The 19,079-nt window shown below is 49.1% G+C and overlaps 1 protein-coding gene across 1 annotated transcript in view; it reads left to right on the forward strand.

Moving 5' to 3' along the window:
* Positions 1-3,440: 3,440 nt before the first annotated feature.
* The window catches only part of LOC126530313 (uncharacterized), a 40,080-nt gene continuing 24,441 nt past the window's right edge, over positions 3,441-19,079 (forward strand). The window contains exon 1 of the mRNA XM_050177633.3: positions 3,441-3,822. Within this exon, the coding sequence (XP_050033590.3) occupies positions 3,505-3,822 (318 nt within the window). The 5' untranslated portion in view covers positions 3,441-3,504. The remainder of the gene's footprint in view (positions 3,823-19,079) is intronic.

Genomic DNA, 19,079 nt, shown 5'->3' on the forward strand with positions numbered 1-19,079 from the left:
TTCGCTTACTAATTAAATTAACAGTGATAGAATGTGTAAGCGTGACTCAACGAGAACGTCGAAAGAAACAAACGCACGGAGACAGCACTGTCTGTGTGTCGGCTTCTTTCTACGTCCTTGTTCAGTCGCGCTTACACCTTCTATCATGGATTCGAACCAACTAGCCCGTTAACGTGCTTTAACTAAATTAACGAGCATGGTGTCACGCGCGCTCAGGTAAACATGATCACACATCGCTCAATGACAGCGAGCCTCTCTATGAAAACGATGGAGTTACGAATCGCGGCAGCAGCCGCGAGCCAATTCACCTCTGTGCATCTGTCGCTTACACGCGTACGAAACGTTGACATCACAGCGCGTACGAAGCTACCGGCACTACGCGCACTCTGCAAGCATCGCAGATTGTTTTCAAGATGAGGCCCGCACGGGCGCGCATTTCAGCCACGTCACAGACCGCTTTCAATACACACGAGCGCCGGCAACGCGTCTCTACGCCGTGTGCCAAAGGCGCTACTATGGCATCCGCGATTCGCGTGGGAAACACTGTAGTAGACGCCGCGGTTGTGTCCACTTCGTACGGAGCGGCTTGCTAGGAGGACATCGAGGCACAGTAGCAGCCGCCGGAGAAGAACGCCCCTCCTCGCTTGCCCCACCGCCCAGCCTTGCGCGTCACAGAAGAGGGCACGCATCCGGGCCGCATTGCTCGCTCGCGCACGCGAGATTTCACCGCGTTCGCCGGCTCACCCTCACAAGCTATCACTCATGGTGACGGCGACGGCATAAATGCACCTGAAGTGTCTATATAATTGCTATCGCAATAAAAAGAAATTAAGGGTATGTATACAAAAATGCTAGAATGAAAAACACGTATTGTATGCCTGATTACATCAAGCAGACTAGTGACTGTTTGCTGAAGCCTTGTTTTACAGTGGATCCCAATAAATCATCATCACCAGCCGCATCATCAGCATCGAGTCGTGCCACCTGCCACGCGATGCGACGTGCGCGCCGCGTGGCGTCGGTACCTGCAGATTTTGTATTGCAGTTGCGTTGTATTTCACCAGGTATGCCGACATGTAGCAGTTGCATGTTGCATGTTGCATGTTGCATGTAGCTGGACTTGGTTAACTCAAGCAGTGTGGTGACTATTTGTCGGCGTCCCGTATCAAAGGAGATATCAATGAATCATGATCGTCATCAACAGCATTGTATCGTGCCACGATTCAAGGGACGTGACATGCTGGTCGCGTTGTCATGATACCTGTGTTTACACTTCAGTACCGTTTGTGGCGCCTCCTCCCAAGGTACGAACCGCTGCGGAAAAAGAGAATCGTCGAGGTAAGAGCGGGGCTGCAACCATGCAACTTCGGGCTCAGCAGACCGTTGTGCAGAGATTAGCACAAGCTGTAGCTCGCCATCGACGCCAAGCTGACAGTATCGTGAAAACGGCGCAAAGAGAATTCGCCGCGAAGTGTGTGCTGCTGAAAATGGAGCTCCTGTAGAGCCACTTGGCCAGCCCACGCTATGACTGTGCTCGGTGTGCGGCGAAGGTCTGTGACTTTTCGCTTACACAGCATGAACTTTTCGCACAAACCTTGTATATGTGACTCAAGTGCTGTGGTGGTTTGAGAAGGCATGCCTGCAAAAATGATATGCCCGATCCAAGTGACCGCTGTCCTGCGCCCTGAATTTGTAGCCGAACTGTCACTTCTAATGGGTGCATGTTGGCTGAAGCCCTCGCATTCATTTAATTCCTTTCATCAATTATATTTTTCAATGAATATTTCACAGTGCGTCGCATACTTGTTAATAAAAAAATATCTACAAGTATTTCTTTTATGAAGTAAGACCTTCATATAAATGCCCAGAATTGTTTTTAATTGTTTTCGTAAAGCTTCCATTTGTAGTCAAAATCATGACCTTTCAAACTCATAACAGACTCCAAGTTCCTTGTATTTTGTTTCTTGGTTTCTTCCCTTTTTTTGTCTTCCTGCCGCTGCTGCCATCAAGTCCATTTTCTCCCTCTTTGAGCCTTTCACTTTTTTTTCATACTCACTACATAAGCTTTTTGAGATCGGGTTCGTACATCGATCCGCATCACGTAACAGTAAAAATAAACTGTTTTTCACTCAAATACAATTAACGAGGGAACCTGGAATAATGGAATCTGGCGGCAAAGACCAAAGAAAGATATAGCTAACGAAAATCCAGGAACACCCCATCTCAAGATAAATGCCAACGTTACAGCGGTTACTATGGCCACGATGTGTTGACACACTTAGTTGCAATCGCCAAAACGCATCATGTATGAAGCCTGTATGCAGAAGAGATGCTCTTTCAGGCATTATCGCCGTCAAAGCGAAGCCCCTGCCTGGCGAATTTGTGAAAAATCTATTAAGATAAGATTGCCTGAATATTTATGACGTGGGTTCGACTCCGCCCACCACCCGATAAAAAAATATTGCGATTGGCATTTTTAGCGTACTTGACGCACTTTTCAGCCACTGACTCTGTGTCTTGTGTCTCACTGTCTGTGTCTCTGCGTCTGTGTAAGTTCGTGGTCGAATTGGCAGCACACCGGGCTGCTATGCAGAGGAAACAGGACTGAAAACTAACCGCCTGATAAACTTAAGTCACAGGGATGTACCTATATGCCGATCTTGAACGCGCCTGTTTGAGTCCTTCATGAGTCACTAGGGATTCCGCACTGTATGTGACACTGGGCATGTAGAGCTCTTCAATGAACTGGTTGCTGGGAATTTGCCAGCGGGTGTATGCCGCTCTTTAATTAACGCCTTTGGCAGCAGCTTGGGTAACGAGGTATGTGTGCCACTGAGAATATGCTGCTCTACAATGACGCAAAAGATCCCTTAAATTTTTCCGATACTGAGCGGAATCGAATCAACGTCACAAGTTTTCCGCAGGGGCAGCAACCCGACGCATTAGCAGGCTGCGCCGCAAATACACTAGGTGTGTGCTACTTTTGACAGATGCCTTTCGAGCCAACATTTTAGCGAGCGTCGCCCTTAATGCACTGCATAGGTTCCACTCTTCAATGAAGCTCTCGCCAACTTGAGCCACTGATTATGTGCCACTGTGTGTGCGGAAAGCGAGGCAACACGTCTCAGCGTTCGCCAGACATCAGCGCGCCACGCTTCTCGTCTCGGAGGCCACGCGTGGACTTCGCGGTAGTGCTATTAGATGGCGCAGCGTGTCCAGAAAGAAGGGCGAGAGTGGCGCCGGTTGCAGCATGTCGCGTTTAGCAGTGTTCGCACGCACGAACGCGCCATGCATTTTGTAGCTTATGCGCATGTCTTGTGGCTGTGCCGATAGATGGCGCCGAGAGTCTTTGAGTAAGCGAGAAGAGGACTCCCGTCGTAGTACAGGCCTCAAACACAACTTGTTTCGACGGGAGCAATACGTTGTTTGGCTATATTAATTCGATGCTAACACGTTACTGTCGACAGTCACTGTGAAGTGGATTCCACTGATCTTTTTAGTTAAATGCCGATGGTGTATTCGTCTGCTACGAATACATATCCGCAGGCGACGGTGACCACGGTGGTACCTTCAGCGCGGTGGGCCGTCTCAGAGCACCGGCGCGGCCGTGCCTTGCTACAGGGCGCAGACACCGTTGACGGTATCGAGAGTGTGACGTGGTGCTTCGCCGCCTGCCTCAAGGTGCCCACGTGTCGCGCCTTCAACTACGGCAAGGCGGGCTGTCAGATGCTGCAGCAGGAGCTCTGCCACCAGGCGGGACTCAAGCTGACCGCGGAGCCCCGTCTTAACTACTACGACTTGCACGAGCGTCCACTGGACGAGGTGAGACGCCGCGACGCTTGATTAAATGTAAATAGTTACAATTTATTTATTTATTGATATTATGGTTAGTTCGCGGCAAAAAAGTATACCGATCAGCGGGTCGCGTTTTTTTTTCTTTTGAAGCATTGTTCTAATAGAGACTATCCTTTCGCTAGACGACTGAAAACATGCCGCACGTATTGCGCTTTTATTCACATATGTCAGAGTTCGTTTCCTGTATTTTGTGTATACGTAGAGAGAGAGAGAGAGAGAAGAAACTTTATTAATGAATGGTCCGGCAGTTTCGTTGTGGTGGCCTCAGGTGGCGGCTCGAAGTCCTTGGACTCGGGCGGCATCTTTGGCTTGCCGGCCGGCCCAGAACTGGTCTGCCAACTTTTGAGAGTTTTTATGATTGACCAGCTTTTACGCACGCCTCCTCGTTTTCAGTTTCCCTGTTTCTTTTCTATCTCACAATGTTCTGTCTACTGCATTTCTCTTGCCTTGTACAATTTTTCTAGCGAATTACTCTTTAAGTGCACGAGTACGAGGCCTCCAAACCCGTTTCTGAGCACTATAATAAATATTTGACTGATTGATTGATTCTTGTTATTATTATTGTGTTCGCATATACAAAAGAGTCATCTAAAGAGAAAGTGAGGTAGTTGGCAACTGTTACCAGGAGGGGCACAATGTCTGTTGGCTCTAGAAGCGAATAAGTTCACATGAAACGAATAGAAAGTGAGGAACAGCAGGCAGTAAGGGGGAGCGGCATCGAGATTGAAGGAGCAGAAGAGCAGAATAAAAAAAATCAGAAGCCATTACACTCTGTGAAGGTGGATGACCAGCGAAGCTGTTTAGCGCATTAGACAGAGGTGACACATCATTTTCAACAAAGGCACGAACATATTTATTATCCTGATCTACGGTCATCGTGAAGATATAGGTACGCGGACACATTTCCGTGTCACCTTTGTTATTAAATATGTCCGTCACTTAAGCCAATTGCTCATACCGCCTTAAGCAATGGCTCATAGCCCCGTAAACGCGGCCTCCTCATTACGACGACAGAAGAGATGTGAATTTTTACGGTGGAATGATGGGCTGCAACGAAACCAGCTATAGAATAAGACGAAGACGAAAGGGTGAGCATTGGAACGAGCGCTATTGCGCTGAGGAGCGCCAAGAAGCCAGCTGTGGAAGAAGACGACGACGCTCGAAACATTTTTGGTGATGATAGTTTTACAGCGAAGCTGTATACCTCTATCGTCCAAGGAAGTGCAATGCCGGGCCGACCAGCGGCGGAGGCGAAGCAAGCGTTAAGCACTGCCCATACATGGACCGATACCAAAGATAGTGCAATGCCGGGCCGACCCGCGGCGGAGGTGAAGCAGGCGTAAAGCACTCCCCATTCGTGGGCCGATCCCGAAGCTAGTGCAATGCCGGGCCGATCCGAAGTGGAGGTGAAGCAGGCGTTAAGCACTCCCCATTCGTGGGCCGATCCCGAAAATAGCTCAATCCCGAGCCGAGCCGCGGCGGAGGTACAGTTAGCCATTAAGGGGTCCACATTAGACAGCTTCACTGATCATCCTTCTTCACAGAGTGGAAGGGCACAAAGATTTTTTTTTGTCCAACGGAGCCGGCTGGGGAAAATTGAACTCATCCACTTTGACCTCTTGACGCCGAAGACGCTTCGCGCCATTCTCTGACTCACGGCATCGTTCGACGGTTCTCACTAGTCGCTAACGTGCCGTCTGGCGGGCACGCTCGTCGGCAGCCGCATTAGCGTCCGCACGCTGCCGAATATCACACTTTCATCTCTGTTCCTTAGTTCCTCTTCCTACGCATGCTTTTCTGCAGCCATGACGACGAGCGGCCTAGCCATTGCACCGACAGAACGAAACTGAGATCAGTTACCTCGTTCACCTACAGAGCCGTTACGTCAGCCGCACTCGAAAGAGCCATTCGTGACTATTATTGTTCTTTACACAACGGAGCCAGCTGATGAAGAAGACAGCGAGAACTAACGCGCGAGCAGTGGCACGAGCGCATTCGCACGGTTGTGCCGAGGGGTGCCAACGAAGAAGATTACGCTTGAGCCATTGCTGGTGATGATAAATTCTGCTCGCAGACGCCACGAAACCTCGAACCTGAGCCATATACAACATCGCTGTAAAAAAAAAAAAAAGTGGTCAAGAAAATGCGCGAGGCGGCATGAAGAGGTAGCCGCTGTGGCCACGGTTTATTTGGGCCAGCCAGCCCTAGTGCCATGCCATCTCGGGAGTGGCAGGTACCGTGGCCGCTCAGGTCGAGCGCACTAGTGTGTTCTTTTCTCGCGCTACATGCATGTCAGCTTGCTTCGCCAGCTCTGGGGATGATAGTAGCGGCGCTGCAGTGCACCCCTCTTAGCGCGATTGAAATATGCGCAAAAGGTGTGCGCATAGAAAGAAGAGTGACCGCAAGTCTATAATCATGTGTCGCAATTCGTAGTGACCGTTAAGAAGTCGAGGAAAAGTGCGTGTTGGTGCAGTGGACACTAATGATTAGGTGTATTTGCAGGTTCTTAGCGCGTGCCGAGAGTTGAGGACGTTGAGGCGAACAACGTAGCTTAGAAGAATTTGTTGTTGGGCGAAGGAAACAAGGCCGCAGACGGTGTCGTCGAACAACGTGCGACTGTGGCAGTGGAGGAGAATTGCGAATGTCTCCTTGCATTGTAGCCCTTGCTGATTCACCCTGCGTCACCATTTAAGGTGCTGGTATGGCTGTGTAGCGCGGTGTATTGTGACGACCACTAAAGCATTGGTCTTGAGATGGCGTGGTTAGTCCGGCTGCTTCTCATTTGGTGCGTAATTTGGCAGGACTTTCGTCAAAGGGGCTACAAAGCAGATGCTGTCGTTATTGTAGTGTCGGGTTCACATAATCCAACAGAGATGTTCCAGGCAGCACCGGCAGCGTGGGTTGTGAACAAAGCGCAGCCACTGTGATGCCGTAATGTGAAATCACCACCTGATGCAGGTTCTCGTAGATGCCCGGGCCTGGTAGAAATCGGAGCTTCGAGAGACGAACGTGCTTCAGCTCGCGAATTGCGTGGAGATAGAACAAATGTTGGTAGATCACGTTGTTGACGTAGTAGTGATTATCTAGCTGAAAAAGCCAGATGGCAAAGCCGCTCCTGCAAAACTTCTGTAGGCCATGCTTCAGTGGAAAGTATGTTTACAGAACATCGTAAGGCTCACCTACTGCTACTTGCGGCGAACTCTCGAATGGGGATAGCGCCAGGATTGCTGTAGTAGCTGAAAGAATTGCGAATAGGGAGGTGCCCGGAACAGAAAGCAGATAGTTTGAGGGAACGTACCAGGAAGGAGAGCGGGTGGCCGTAGAGTAACCGAAAGCGCTTGCGTTTGGCTCAGTAAAATATTTGGAAGGAGTCGTCGCGCGGCTGCCTTTTTTCATTCAATTTCCCCATAGATCCATTAGGGAATTACATAGGAGTGATCAGTGGTATATACAGTACACTTATTAAACCAGATAATGCATATTAAAATTAAAACAGGGACACAAGTGGAAAAACAAAGAAGAAAGCAAACAACGACGTTATAGCACTGCAACGGCACATCCTAATCGTAGAAGACACCTACAGCCATTAAAATGGGTTTTACACGAAATCAAGCTTCCGTGGTTACTTGATACAAAAAAAAAATGCCCGTTAAAATTGCACGTTTCTATTCGTTTCAGTGTATAAGAATGTGTGTTTTCACTCCTGCTTTTGCCAAGCATTGGCCTGCAGTATTTTGAAGTAAATAAATAAATAAGATGGGTACAAATGTCAGCCGATACTACATGTAACAGTGAAAGAACACAACCAGAAAAGGTTTTCTGCAGTACAACAAACTTAGTGCTAACCTAAAACAAAGCCATTTGCAAATAAACATCAAGATATGGCGAGGAAAAAAATTAAATAAGAAGAAGGGCACGAAAGCACGCAGAGAGGGAGATAGATAATTTATTTTAAAGAAGGCAGAGAGGTTGGCCTGAGCTAAGGCGCTCTAGCCTGCTACTCTGCACAGGGAGATGGGGAACAGGGACATAAAGGCGTGATCAGGGATGATGATGACATAGAAAGAGGTATGTGCAAGGGTGAAAGCAAGTGCAACACTCTGATGATAAACATTCACAAATGTCATCCCTGAAGCCACTACTGTCAGGTTCCGTATCAAGTCTATAGTCACCAATTCAAGGGAACATAAAAATAAAGGCGCGAGGACGAAGCTGGTGTGTGGGCCTCCCCTGCGCGAACAGCACAAGTCCCAAACAAAAGCTTTATAGCATATAAAGATCTGCAATAAGCGGCTTCAGCACGGCGAGAACATGCAAGGCACTTTTAGCGGCCGGATTCTCGAGACCAGCGAGAATCACGCGCATTGACTCTACCAGGTGCTTCAGCATTTTCTGTGCACTCTGCTTCTCATTGTGTTCATCTCATTGCTTGCCCTGTTAGATACGGGACCTTTTTCTGAGCCCCCTTCGACTTCACCAGACCACATCGAATCGCACCACAGCTAATTAAGAAGCGCAGAAGCACGGATGCCACATTCCAGAGGCGCGCACGTGCAAACAAGTTGAAGGCCCCCACTTCGTACGCCGCCGGTGGGGCTATTCAATGCTTGAGTCTTCCAGAAAGCGAAGGGTCAAGCCCGGCACTGTTCCAGGTAACGTGAATCCCGAAGCAAGACGGCTGTGATGTACCGGGAAGGCCTGGCAGCGTCGCCCCGGCCGCCTTTGAAGAGGGCATTTGCAAGCCAGCGAGGCCATACCGCCGGGAGTAGAAGGCCCTCGGTAATTGGTAGAGGGCCCTCGGACAATTGGGGCCCAAGCGTCGTCCCCGTTCTCTCGTTGTGACGACGTATTGCAAGTCAGCAAGGCAAGACCGCAGGGAGCCGCCGGGTGTGACACCACCGCACGGGCGCCTACCATTGGCCGAAGCTGGCGTCATCTGAGCGGGCTCGCCCATTGGCCGAACGTCGTTTTAAGCCTAGACACCGAAGGGCTTAAAAGACGCAGACCGGGAGCAGCAAGAGGATTCCAGAGCATTCCTAGAGGATTCCTAGAGCATTCCAGAGCATTCCAGAGCATCCCTTGATTCATCTCTCTCAAACTTCTTGCGACGGGCCGCAGCGTCCGAGTTGCTGCCGGCCCGTAATGACTTTTACTACTGTTAATAGACGCTCACTGTAAATAATGTAAATAAACCTCCAAAGTTTTTCATCCTGACGTCCTCCTCAACTCCTACAACTGGCGCCAGCGGTGGGATCTCCTCGAACTCCTACAGCCCGTAGTGTTACCGGTTTCACTTGCCATATAATTCTTGGCTTCATGGCGCAGAGGACCACTAGGGCCCACTGGCATGGCCGTGGACCTAGAGAGCAGCAATGGCCATTCTGTGTCTGTATCAGCCGGTGAAGGTGAACGTTTGCTGCGTGTCTCGTCGACCTTGAAATATCAGTAGGCGCCGTTACCGTCCTCGATACCCGCACACGCAGAGGTGGTCGTGGTGCCTGTGCCACGCTATGTAGTTCTCCTGAAATCGTTTTGTGATGCTTCTGTCGCAATCGTTGGTCATTATGGCGAACAGACTGAGCAGCCTCTTTACGTGAAGATTGGTCTCGTGCCATTTTTCGAAGAATACGAACTTCTTGTTCCATCTTCGGGCATTCCTTCGAAATCGCTTCGTGAAAGCCAGTACAGTTGGGACATTTAATGAGGACGCCTTACAGTCGGTGGTATCATGCTCTCCGCCGCAACGCGAGCAGGTGGCTTGGCCTCTACAAACAGCACTCACGTGTCCTATCTTGTGACATTTCCGGCACTGAAGAGGCCTCGGAACGAATGTTCGTACTCGGTGTATCACGTAGCCTACATTGACAGACGCTGATAATGTCGAAGAAGCAAATCTTAACACATCGGGAGTGCCGCAAGCGGTGAATCTCAAGAATGCGCACCGATGACCACAAAAGACTCTTGAGGTCCGCATGCTTGATTTCAAGCTCCACGTTGGAAATCACTGCAGTTGCTGTCTCCTTCCCGTAAGTACTAAAGGAGCGGATGGGCATTGCGCTTAACTGTGGAATAGTCTTTACCTTCTCAAGTATTGCGGAATTTTTCACATCTAAAGTCAGGATGTTCTTGCGAACGTTGATCCTGATCTCGTTGATTTGCCCAGGGGCCACACATTTAAAATATTCGGTTAGAAACTGCCTGCTGAGGGAGTTCATGCTGTGTGACGTCGAGAGTGCAGCGGTGGCGTAGAGGTAGAACGCCCGCCTCGCGTGCAAGAGGTCCGTGGTTCGAATCCCGGTGCCGCGCAATTTTCCACCGGATAAAAAACAAATCCGCGTGTTGATAAAATTGCATAAACAGGCCTGGAGTGTGGCCTGATCCCGGTGACCAGAACCGGTAACGCACTCCCTCACCAGAGCAGGATTGGCCACCCTGGTGCAGTACTTGGCCACAACCTCCTATATGAACACAACAATCAAACCCCGGCCCCTCAGTCCCCAGCAGCTGCGAAGCAACTGACCACGGCGGTGGTCAGACCTGCGACGCTGCAGAGGGTGCTAAGAATCCCTGGCTCCGGACAGGGCGCCATTGGAATATGAACCTGGCAACGTTTAACGCTAGAACGTTATCTAGTGAGGCGAGTCTAGCAGTGCTATTGGAAGAATTAGAGGGCAGTAAATGGGATATAATAGGGCTCAGTGAAGTTAGGAGGCCAAAAGAAGCATATACAGTGCTCAGAAGCGGGAACGTCCTGTGCTACCGGGGCTTAGCGGAGAGACGAGAACTAGGAGTCGGATTCCTGATTAATAAGAATATAGCTGGTAACATACAGGAACTCTATAGCATTAACGAGATGGTGGCATGTCTTGTGCAGAAACTTAATAAGAGGTACAAAATGAAGGTTGTACAGGTCTACGCTCCTACATCCAGTCATGATGACCAGGAAGTCGAAAGCTTCTATGAAGACGTGGAATCGGCGATGGGTAGAGTGAAAACAAAATACACTATACTGATGGGCGATTTCAATGCCAAGGTAGGCAAGAAGCAGACTGGAGACAAGGCAGTGGGGGAATACTGCATAGGCACTAGGAATAGCAGAGGAGAGTTATTAGTAGAGTTTGCGGAACAGAATAATATGCGGATAATGAATACCTTCTTCCGCAAGCGGGATAGCCGAAAGTGGACATGGAGGAGCCCGAATGGCGAGACTAGAAATGAAATCGACTTCATACTCTGCGCGAACCCTGGCTGCATACAAGATGTAGACGTGCTCGGCAAGGTCCGCTGCAGTGACCATAGGATAGTAAGAACTCGAATTAGCCTTGACTTGAGGAGGGAACGGAAGAAACTGGTACATAAGAAGCCAATGAATGAGTTAGCGGTAAGAGGGAAACTAGGGGAATTCCAGATCAAGCTACAGAACAGGTATTCGGCTTTAACTCAGGAAGAGGACCTTAGTGTTGGAGCAATGAACGACAACCTTGTGGGCATCATTAAGGAGTGTGCAATAGAAGTCGGCGGTAACTCTGTTAGACAGGATACCAGTAAGCTATCGCAAGGAGACGAAAGATCTGATCAAGAAACACCAATATATGAAAGCCTCTAACCCTACAGCTAGAACAGAACTGACAGAACTTTCGAAGTTAATCAACAACCGTAAGACAGCTCACATAAGGAAGTATAATATGGATAGAATTGAACAAGCTCTCAGGAACGGAGGAAGCCTAAAAACAGAGAAGAAGAAACTACGAATTGGCAAGAATCAGATGTATGCGTTAAGAGACAAAGCCGGCAATATCATTATTAATATGGATGAGATAGTTCAAGTGGCTGAGGAGTTCTATAGAGATTTATACAGTACGAGTGGAACCCACGATGATAATGGAAGAGAGAATAGTCTAGAGGAATTCGAAATCCCACAAGTAACACCGGAAGAAGTAAGGAAAGCCTTGGGAGCTATGCAAAGGGGGAAGGCAGCTGGGGAGGATCAGGTAACAGCAGATTTGTTGAAGGACGGTGGGCAGATTGTTCGAGAAAAACTGGCCACCCTGTATACACAATGCCTCATGACATCGAGCGTACCGGAATCTTGGAAGAACGCTAACATAATCCTAATCCATAAGAAAGGGGACGCCAAAGACTTGAAAAATTATAGACCGATCAGCTTACTGTCCGTTGCCTACAAAGTATTTACTAAGGTAATTGCAAATAGAATCAGGAACACCTTAGACTTCTGTCAACCAAAGGACCAGGCAGGATTCCGTAAAGGCTACTCAACAATAGACCATATTCACAGTATCAATCAGGTGATAGAGAAATGTGCGGAATATAACCAACCCTGATATATAGCTTTCATTGATTACGAGAAAGCGTTTGATTCTGTCCAAACCTCGGCAGTCATGGAGGCATTACAGAACCAGGGTGTAGGATAGCCGTATGTAAAAATACTGAAAGATATCTATAGCGGCTCCACAGCCACCGTAGACCTCCATAAAGAAAGCAACAAAATCCCTATAAAGAAAGGCGTCAGGCAGGGAGATACGATCTCTCCAATGCTATTCACAGCATGTTTACAGGAGGTATTCAGAGACCTGGATTGGGAAAAATTGGGGATAAGAGTAAATGGAGAATACCTTAGTAACTTGCGCTTAGCTGATGATATTGCCCTGCTAAGTAACTCAGGGGACCAACTGCAATGCATGCTCACTGACCTGGAGAGGCAGAGCAGAAGGGTGGGACTAAAAATTAATCTGCAAAAAACTAAAGTAATGTTTAACAGTCTCGGAAGGGAACAGCAGTTTACGATAGGTAGCGAGGCACTGGAAGTGGTAAGGGAATACCTCTACTTAGGACAGGTAGTGACTGCGGATCCGGATCATGAGACTGAAATAATCAGAAGAATAAGAATGGGCTGGGGTGCGTTTGGCAGGTATTCTCAGATCATGAACAGCAGGTTGCCATTATCCCTCAAGATAAAAGTTTATAACAGCTGTGTCTTACCAGTACTCACGTACGGGGCAGAAACCTGGAGGATCACGAAAAGAGTTCTACTTAAATTGAGGACGACGCAACGAGCTATGGAAAGAAGAATGATAGGTGTAACGTTAAGGGATAAGAAAAGAGCAGATTGGGTGAGGGAACAAACGCGCGTTAATGACATCTTAGTTGAAATCAAGAAAAAGAAATGGGCATGGGCAGGACATGTAATGAGGAGGGAAGATAACCGATGGTCATTAAGGGTTACGGACTGGATTCCGAGGGAAGGGAAGCGTAGCAGGGGGCGACAGAAAGTTAGGTGGGCAGATGAGATTAGGAAGTTTGGAGGGTCAACATGGCCACAATTAGTACATGACCGGGGCAGTTGGAGAAGTATGGGAGAGGCCTTTGCCCTGCAGTGGGCGTAACCAGGCTGATGATGATGATGATGATGATGATGATGATGATGATGATGATGATGACGACGTCGAGAGCGGCACGTACGAAATCATGAATGATTCCTGCTCACTCTGATTCGATGAGGTCGCCTCAGTCGACACACGGCAAATCTTCATACGGCGGCCCACGACTACGGTGTACTCGCCGTTAGAGTCCATGGCTTTTGGCGTTGAGCTCTCCCAGGAATCGAGCTGGCCTAAGCTTCCAAAGGCACGTCGTCCAAAAATGAGCGATGATGTAGGCGACTGACCTTGTTCAGGTGGTTGCGGGAACATCATCTTGCTCATCCTTGATGAAATGACTCTCACGAAAATGGCAACAACGTACAAAAATGCATAACAGCGAGAGGCCCAGAGCACCAGTGAGCTCTGGGCACTTCTTTCTCTTCCTGAAAATCAAAGCACACAGATCTGCAGAACGAATGACCAAGAGATTCCTACGGGGTTGTGTACGGTAACATAGTGTTTTCGCCTTGCTAGAAAATCAGCATGGCTTAGACCGGATACGATTTCATTTGGTAACGTAATTCAATAATAGGGTTATGGGGAGAAATACAGAAAAGCAGATTATTGACACTGTGTGCACGAAGACCGAAAATGGGGCAGCCACAACATAGATGACGGACGATGATGATGATGATGATGATGATGATGATGACGACGGTGATGGTGGCCTCATATTATGGCTCATACCCATACTGGGGAATAGGCCAAGAATCGCGGGCTGAAACGATGGACCTCATTTCGTGTTTCGCCCCCCCCCCCCCCCCCCCGTCTTTTACGCTCTACACTTCAACATCTTCTACATCTGCAGCGCAATTGGCTCATAACATTACCCTCCGGCAGCGAAAGCATTGACTCGGCGCAGGGGAACAAAGCTGCATGAAAGAACTAGCACACAAAGTATTCAGGCGCGTCCGGGGCATGATAGGAGTTGAGACGGACAATGTGGACAATGTCCGTTCGGGGATGAGCAGATGATTGATGAAGGCAGCATTGGAGCAATTTCATAGGGGACATTTGCAAAGTTTGCGTGACTCTTGGCGAATCCCTGTGTGTGGGTACGCGTGAAACATATCAAAGTCGTCGACGTCGTCGTCGTCATCATCATCATCATCATAAAGTGACATCAGTCGTTTGGCGGCGAACGCGATGCCCGCATTGGTGTACTGAAAAAGTTGTTTTTCAAAGAGTCCGACAGGTCGTGCTAGGGAACACAGGAGGACGAGCGATCTGGGGACAAAGTGGGCGGTCCTGTGGTGGCTGTTGTAGCGATAGTGCTGATGGATTCGGGACTCGGAAAATTGAGTGCGAACAACTTGACATGCATGGTTGGCACGAACATATTCATTGGGTTGGCACCCAGAAGAAGGCATCAGGGTGCCCATGGGTAATGTAGGGCTGCGACCGAAAAAACGTCGTATAACCAGCGGTCTGATGCCTGGAAGGGTTGTACGCGAATGCCACAAAAGGTGATGTAGGGTCGCAATCCTTGTGGTCTTCAGGCACATACATCGCCAACATGTCGGCATGTGTTCGGTTCAGGCGTTCTGTCAAACCATTCGTCAGTGGGTGGTACGCCGTACTCAATTTATGTTGCGTCGCGCTGGGTTTGAGATTGTCATCGACCACCTTTGACAGCAACTGCCTGCCCCGGTTATTTAGCAGTGGCTGAGGAGCCCCGTACTGCGGTATTTGATTATTCAGCAAGAAGTATGCAACATCGGCGGCACAGCTAGTGGGAAGTGCATGCGTAATGGCAAACCGCGTCACATAATCTGTCGCAACGACGACCCACTTGTTTTCTAAGGCGGATAAGAAAAACGACCAAGTAAATTGAAGGCGACGAGGTGAAATGGCTCGTAGAGAATGTCCAGAGGCGGCAGATAGCCTGCAGGCGACAGTGTCGACCTTTTCCGGTGCTGGCGACGGTCACACGAGCCAATGTAATGGCGCACGGAGCGGGACATCAAGGTCCAATAGAAACGGCGGCGTGCGCGGTCGTATGCGTGTGACATGCCGAGGTGGCCCGCCGTTGGTGTATCGTGCATCTGAGCCAGGAGGGTGGAACGGAGGTCAGTCGGGACGACAAGCAACGGGTCAGGAGCGTCAAACTGTATACTGCGACTATATACCCTGTGATTTCGGAGTACAAGAAAGTGAAGAAAAGATAGGGAGCGTGGGAGTGTAAGTTCTCGATCATCTTGCGTAGAGACGCGTCAAGGCGGTGCTCGGCAGCGATGTTGAAGAGTTGAGTGATGGAAAGAACACGAGGGTTGGAGTCGCTCACGGCAGTGTCCGCTGAATCTACGGGGTATCTGGAGAGGTAGTCGGCATCGTGGTGCAAGCGGCCAGATTTTAAACGACGGCATATGAATATTTTTGAAGTCGCAATGCCCAACGGTCAATGCGACCAGTGGGATCTTTCAGAGAGGAGAGACAGTAGAGAGCATGGTGATCAGTAATTATGGCGAAGGTATCAGCGTAAAGGCAAGGGCAAAATTAGGCGACGGCCCAAACAAGAGCGAGACACTCACTCTCTTATCGAATAGTCTCGCTCAGAAGGAGAAACAAGGCGACTGGCATAAGCAACATCGCAGTCCTGACCATGCTGCCGTTGGGCACGAACTGCGCCGATGCCGTGGCCACTGGCGTCGATACGGATTTCCGTAGCCGTAGATTCGTCAACCTGAGCCAACACCGGTAGTGGTGTTAGTAGTACGATCAAATGTGAGATCGCGGCCGCTTGTTCAGAACCCCAGGAAAGTCCCGTCGTTCTTATTGTTGGCTAGGGGTCGTGCTATTTCTGCGAAAACTTTCAAAACCCGCCCAGAATAAGAATAAAGGCCAAAAAAGGAATGGACGGCCTGAGCAGAACGAGGTCTCGCAAAGTTTGCAACTGCACTAACTTTGGCAGCGTCAGGCCGTATACCTGTAGCATTGACAAGATGACCATGTACACAGGTCCCTCGGTGGCCGAAGCGGCATTTGGCCGAGTTTAGTTGAATACCTGCATCGTGAAGGACGTGCAGAAAAGCCTAGAGTCTATGTAGATGACGGGAAACGTATACTACATAGTGACGGCGTCATCGAGATAGCACAGGCAACTGGACCACTTGGAACCTAGAATAAGGGGTCCATCATTCGTTCAAATGTTGCTGGGGCATTGCACATGACAAATGGCACAACTTTGAGCTGGTAGAGCCCATCCGGTGTTATAAAGGCGGTCTTCTCTCTGTCTTTTTCTTCAACGGCGATTGGCCAGTAGCCTGACCAAAGGTCTATAGAAGAAAAGTACTGTGCGCCATGCAGAGAGTCGAGGGCGTCTTCAATCCGTAGCAAACGGTACACGTCTTTTTTAGTAGTCTCGTTTAGATGCCGATAGTCGCCGCAGAAGCGCCAGGTGTTGTCTTTTTGCAGCGGAGTTGTATATGGCTAGCCAATTCGTCCGTCCCTCTATCCGCCTGTCGGTCGCCTATACGCCAAAAACTACAACGGCGCAACCCCATGCGCATGCGCGAAAAAGAAGAGGATCAGGGCCCCCATTACCCGATTAGATGTGCCATTACTGACATCGTTGCTCTCCGTCCCGGCGGAGCGCGCCACAACAGTTTCTCTCCAGCTTCGAAATGGGTAGGCCACGCATAGCTGTCGACAAGCAACGCCGCGAGCAGAACAACGACCAAGTTTGTCTACGCCGTGCCGATGGGGCAGCCCGGCCCCGTGAACTGTCTCGTGCAGCTGAACGCAAGGAGCAACAGGTACCGAGGATCCGGCAGCCTACGAAGCCGTCGTTTAATGAATCGTCGGGATTGGCCCAGTGATAAACACAAGGGCCGTGCGTTTCAGCTTCGCTGGTTAGCCACCAGTACAGAGTGCTTGGGCGGTGATTTTTCTTTTCTTGACAAGCACCACAGGGGACGCCCAAGGTCTCGTAGATGCTTCGATGATGACCTTGGTAAGCATTTTCTCGACGTCTGTTTGGATTACGCGGCATTCAGCCGCAGACACTTGGTAAGGACGCCTATGGCCGGGGCGTTCCCAGTGTCAATGCGATGTGTCACAACTGTTGTCTGGCTCAGATGGGGCGAAGGAAAATCGAAAACGTCGCTGTAAGCGGTTAGCAAGCGAGGACGGTCGTCAGACTGAGTATCCAAAAGGTCTGGGGAAATCTTTGCGTAAAAACTGGCGTCAAATGAAGTGTTGTGGGCTTACAGAAGACTGCGGAACGTAATTAGTAGGGGTCAGAGGGTCGTGCGCATCTAAAGGTGCTATGCTGCCCAGGGGGATACCTTCGGGAAGCAGTTGTGGTGTACCTCCAAAGAATTGGGATGTATGCCCAGTTTGCAGAAGCAGTCCCAACAGAGTAAGGGAGGGCTACGCGCCTTGCCGAAAGAGCGTCGAGGGAAGGAGAGATCACGTAGCACAGAAAGCAGTTCCATATGTATAAAGCAAGAATTGTAGTCGATGAGGACAGAATGGATACTCAAGGAGTCATAGCCGAGAATGACTTCATGAGGACACTCGTGCAGAACGGCGAATAGAACTGAGGTGGTCGGGTGGCTAGCCAAGTTCACACGCGCACCACACATGCCAACGATGCCAGATGTATCGCCGTTGGCAACACGCACTACAGGCTGTGCCGCAGGCGTCAGAACTTTGCGGAGACGACGAGAAAAGCGAGCGCTCATAGCCGATAATTGCGTCCCCGTGTCTATGAGCGCCGAAACAGGCACACTGTCAACTTGTATGTCCAAAAGATATTGTCGGGCGGCCAGGGTCAACAGAGGATTTCCGGGTCGGTTGGCCAACGCAGCATCACGTCCGGGAGCTGCACTGATTTAATTTTTTAACTTTTTTGATAGCAAAGTTATTTTTAGAAAAAAACATGGTTTTACGACTTCTGACTATGTTTGCTTAGTCGTTTTTTATGCGCTGACGCCATTCATTTGAATATGTTCTTTGACAATATCTCTAGTTGTACCCTAATACTACATATAAGTTTTTAAATTCCGTTAAGTTTGGTGCTCAAGAATTTATAAAGGATTAGAAAAAGATTTTAGTCAAATTGTAAATTTTCATCTAATGGCTCAAGTAAAAAAAGAAAGTAAATACCAATCTCATGTTGTTAAGACAATGAAAGATAATCTAGAAGATGATTGGCAAATTAATCTGAATTCTTTAATTCCTGATAAAAAATTCTTAGTAGCAATATTTTCTGCAAGACTTATAACTAAGGATTCTGAAGTATGTGGATTTATAAGCGCAACCTTAACCGAGCCTGAATTATTCTCTATAATATATTGTTTGAATATCTGTTTCATAAATATTTATTTTGATTTAAAAAAACTTGTGAGGAAATATGATAAAATTCTTCTAAAACAAACTTTCCGAAGAGGTACGGCGAGGTACGGCGACGGCGAGCGACGGGCAATCGGTGTGTGAGAATGCTGGTTCTGCGGGTACAGCGACCGCTGGTCGTAGCGTGGAGTCGGAACAGCAACGTTATAGTGCGGTGGGTCATTGCGGGTGGAAAGCTCTCCCCGGGGCGGTATGTGCCCGGAAGACGATGAGATGGAAGCCAACCATAGCGGCAATGGCGGAAAATATGGCCTATCCCATTGCAGTTAAAGCATATTGATCTGTCATGTGTCGCCACTGGTTTGGGTCGCGGTATCCGAGATAGGCCGACTGTGGTCGGGGAGGTCGAAAGTAATTGCTGACAGGTAGGCTACCCACAGCACAGATGGGACGAATGCCTGCGTTCGCCAACTCTTCGCGTACGACAGC

This window comes from Dermacentor andersoni, chromosome 5 (assembly GCF_023375885.2).
Source record: "Dermacentor andersoni chromosome 5, qqDerAnde1_hic_scaffold, whole genome shotgun sequence".
NCBI lineage: Eukaryota > Metazoa > Arthropoda > Arachnida > Ixodida > Ixodidae > Dermacentor > Dermacentor andersoni.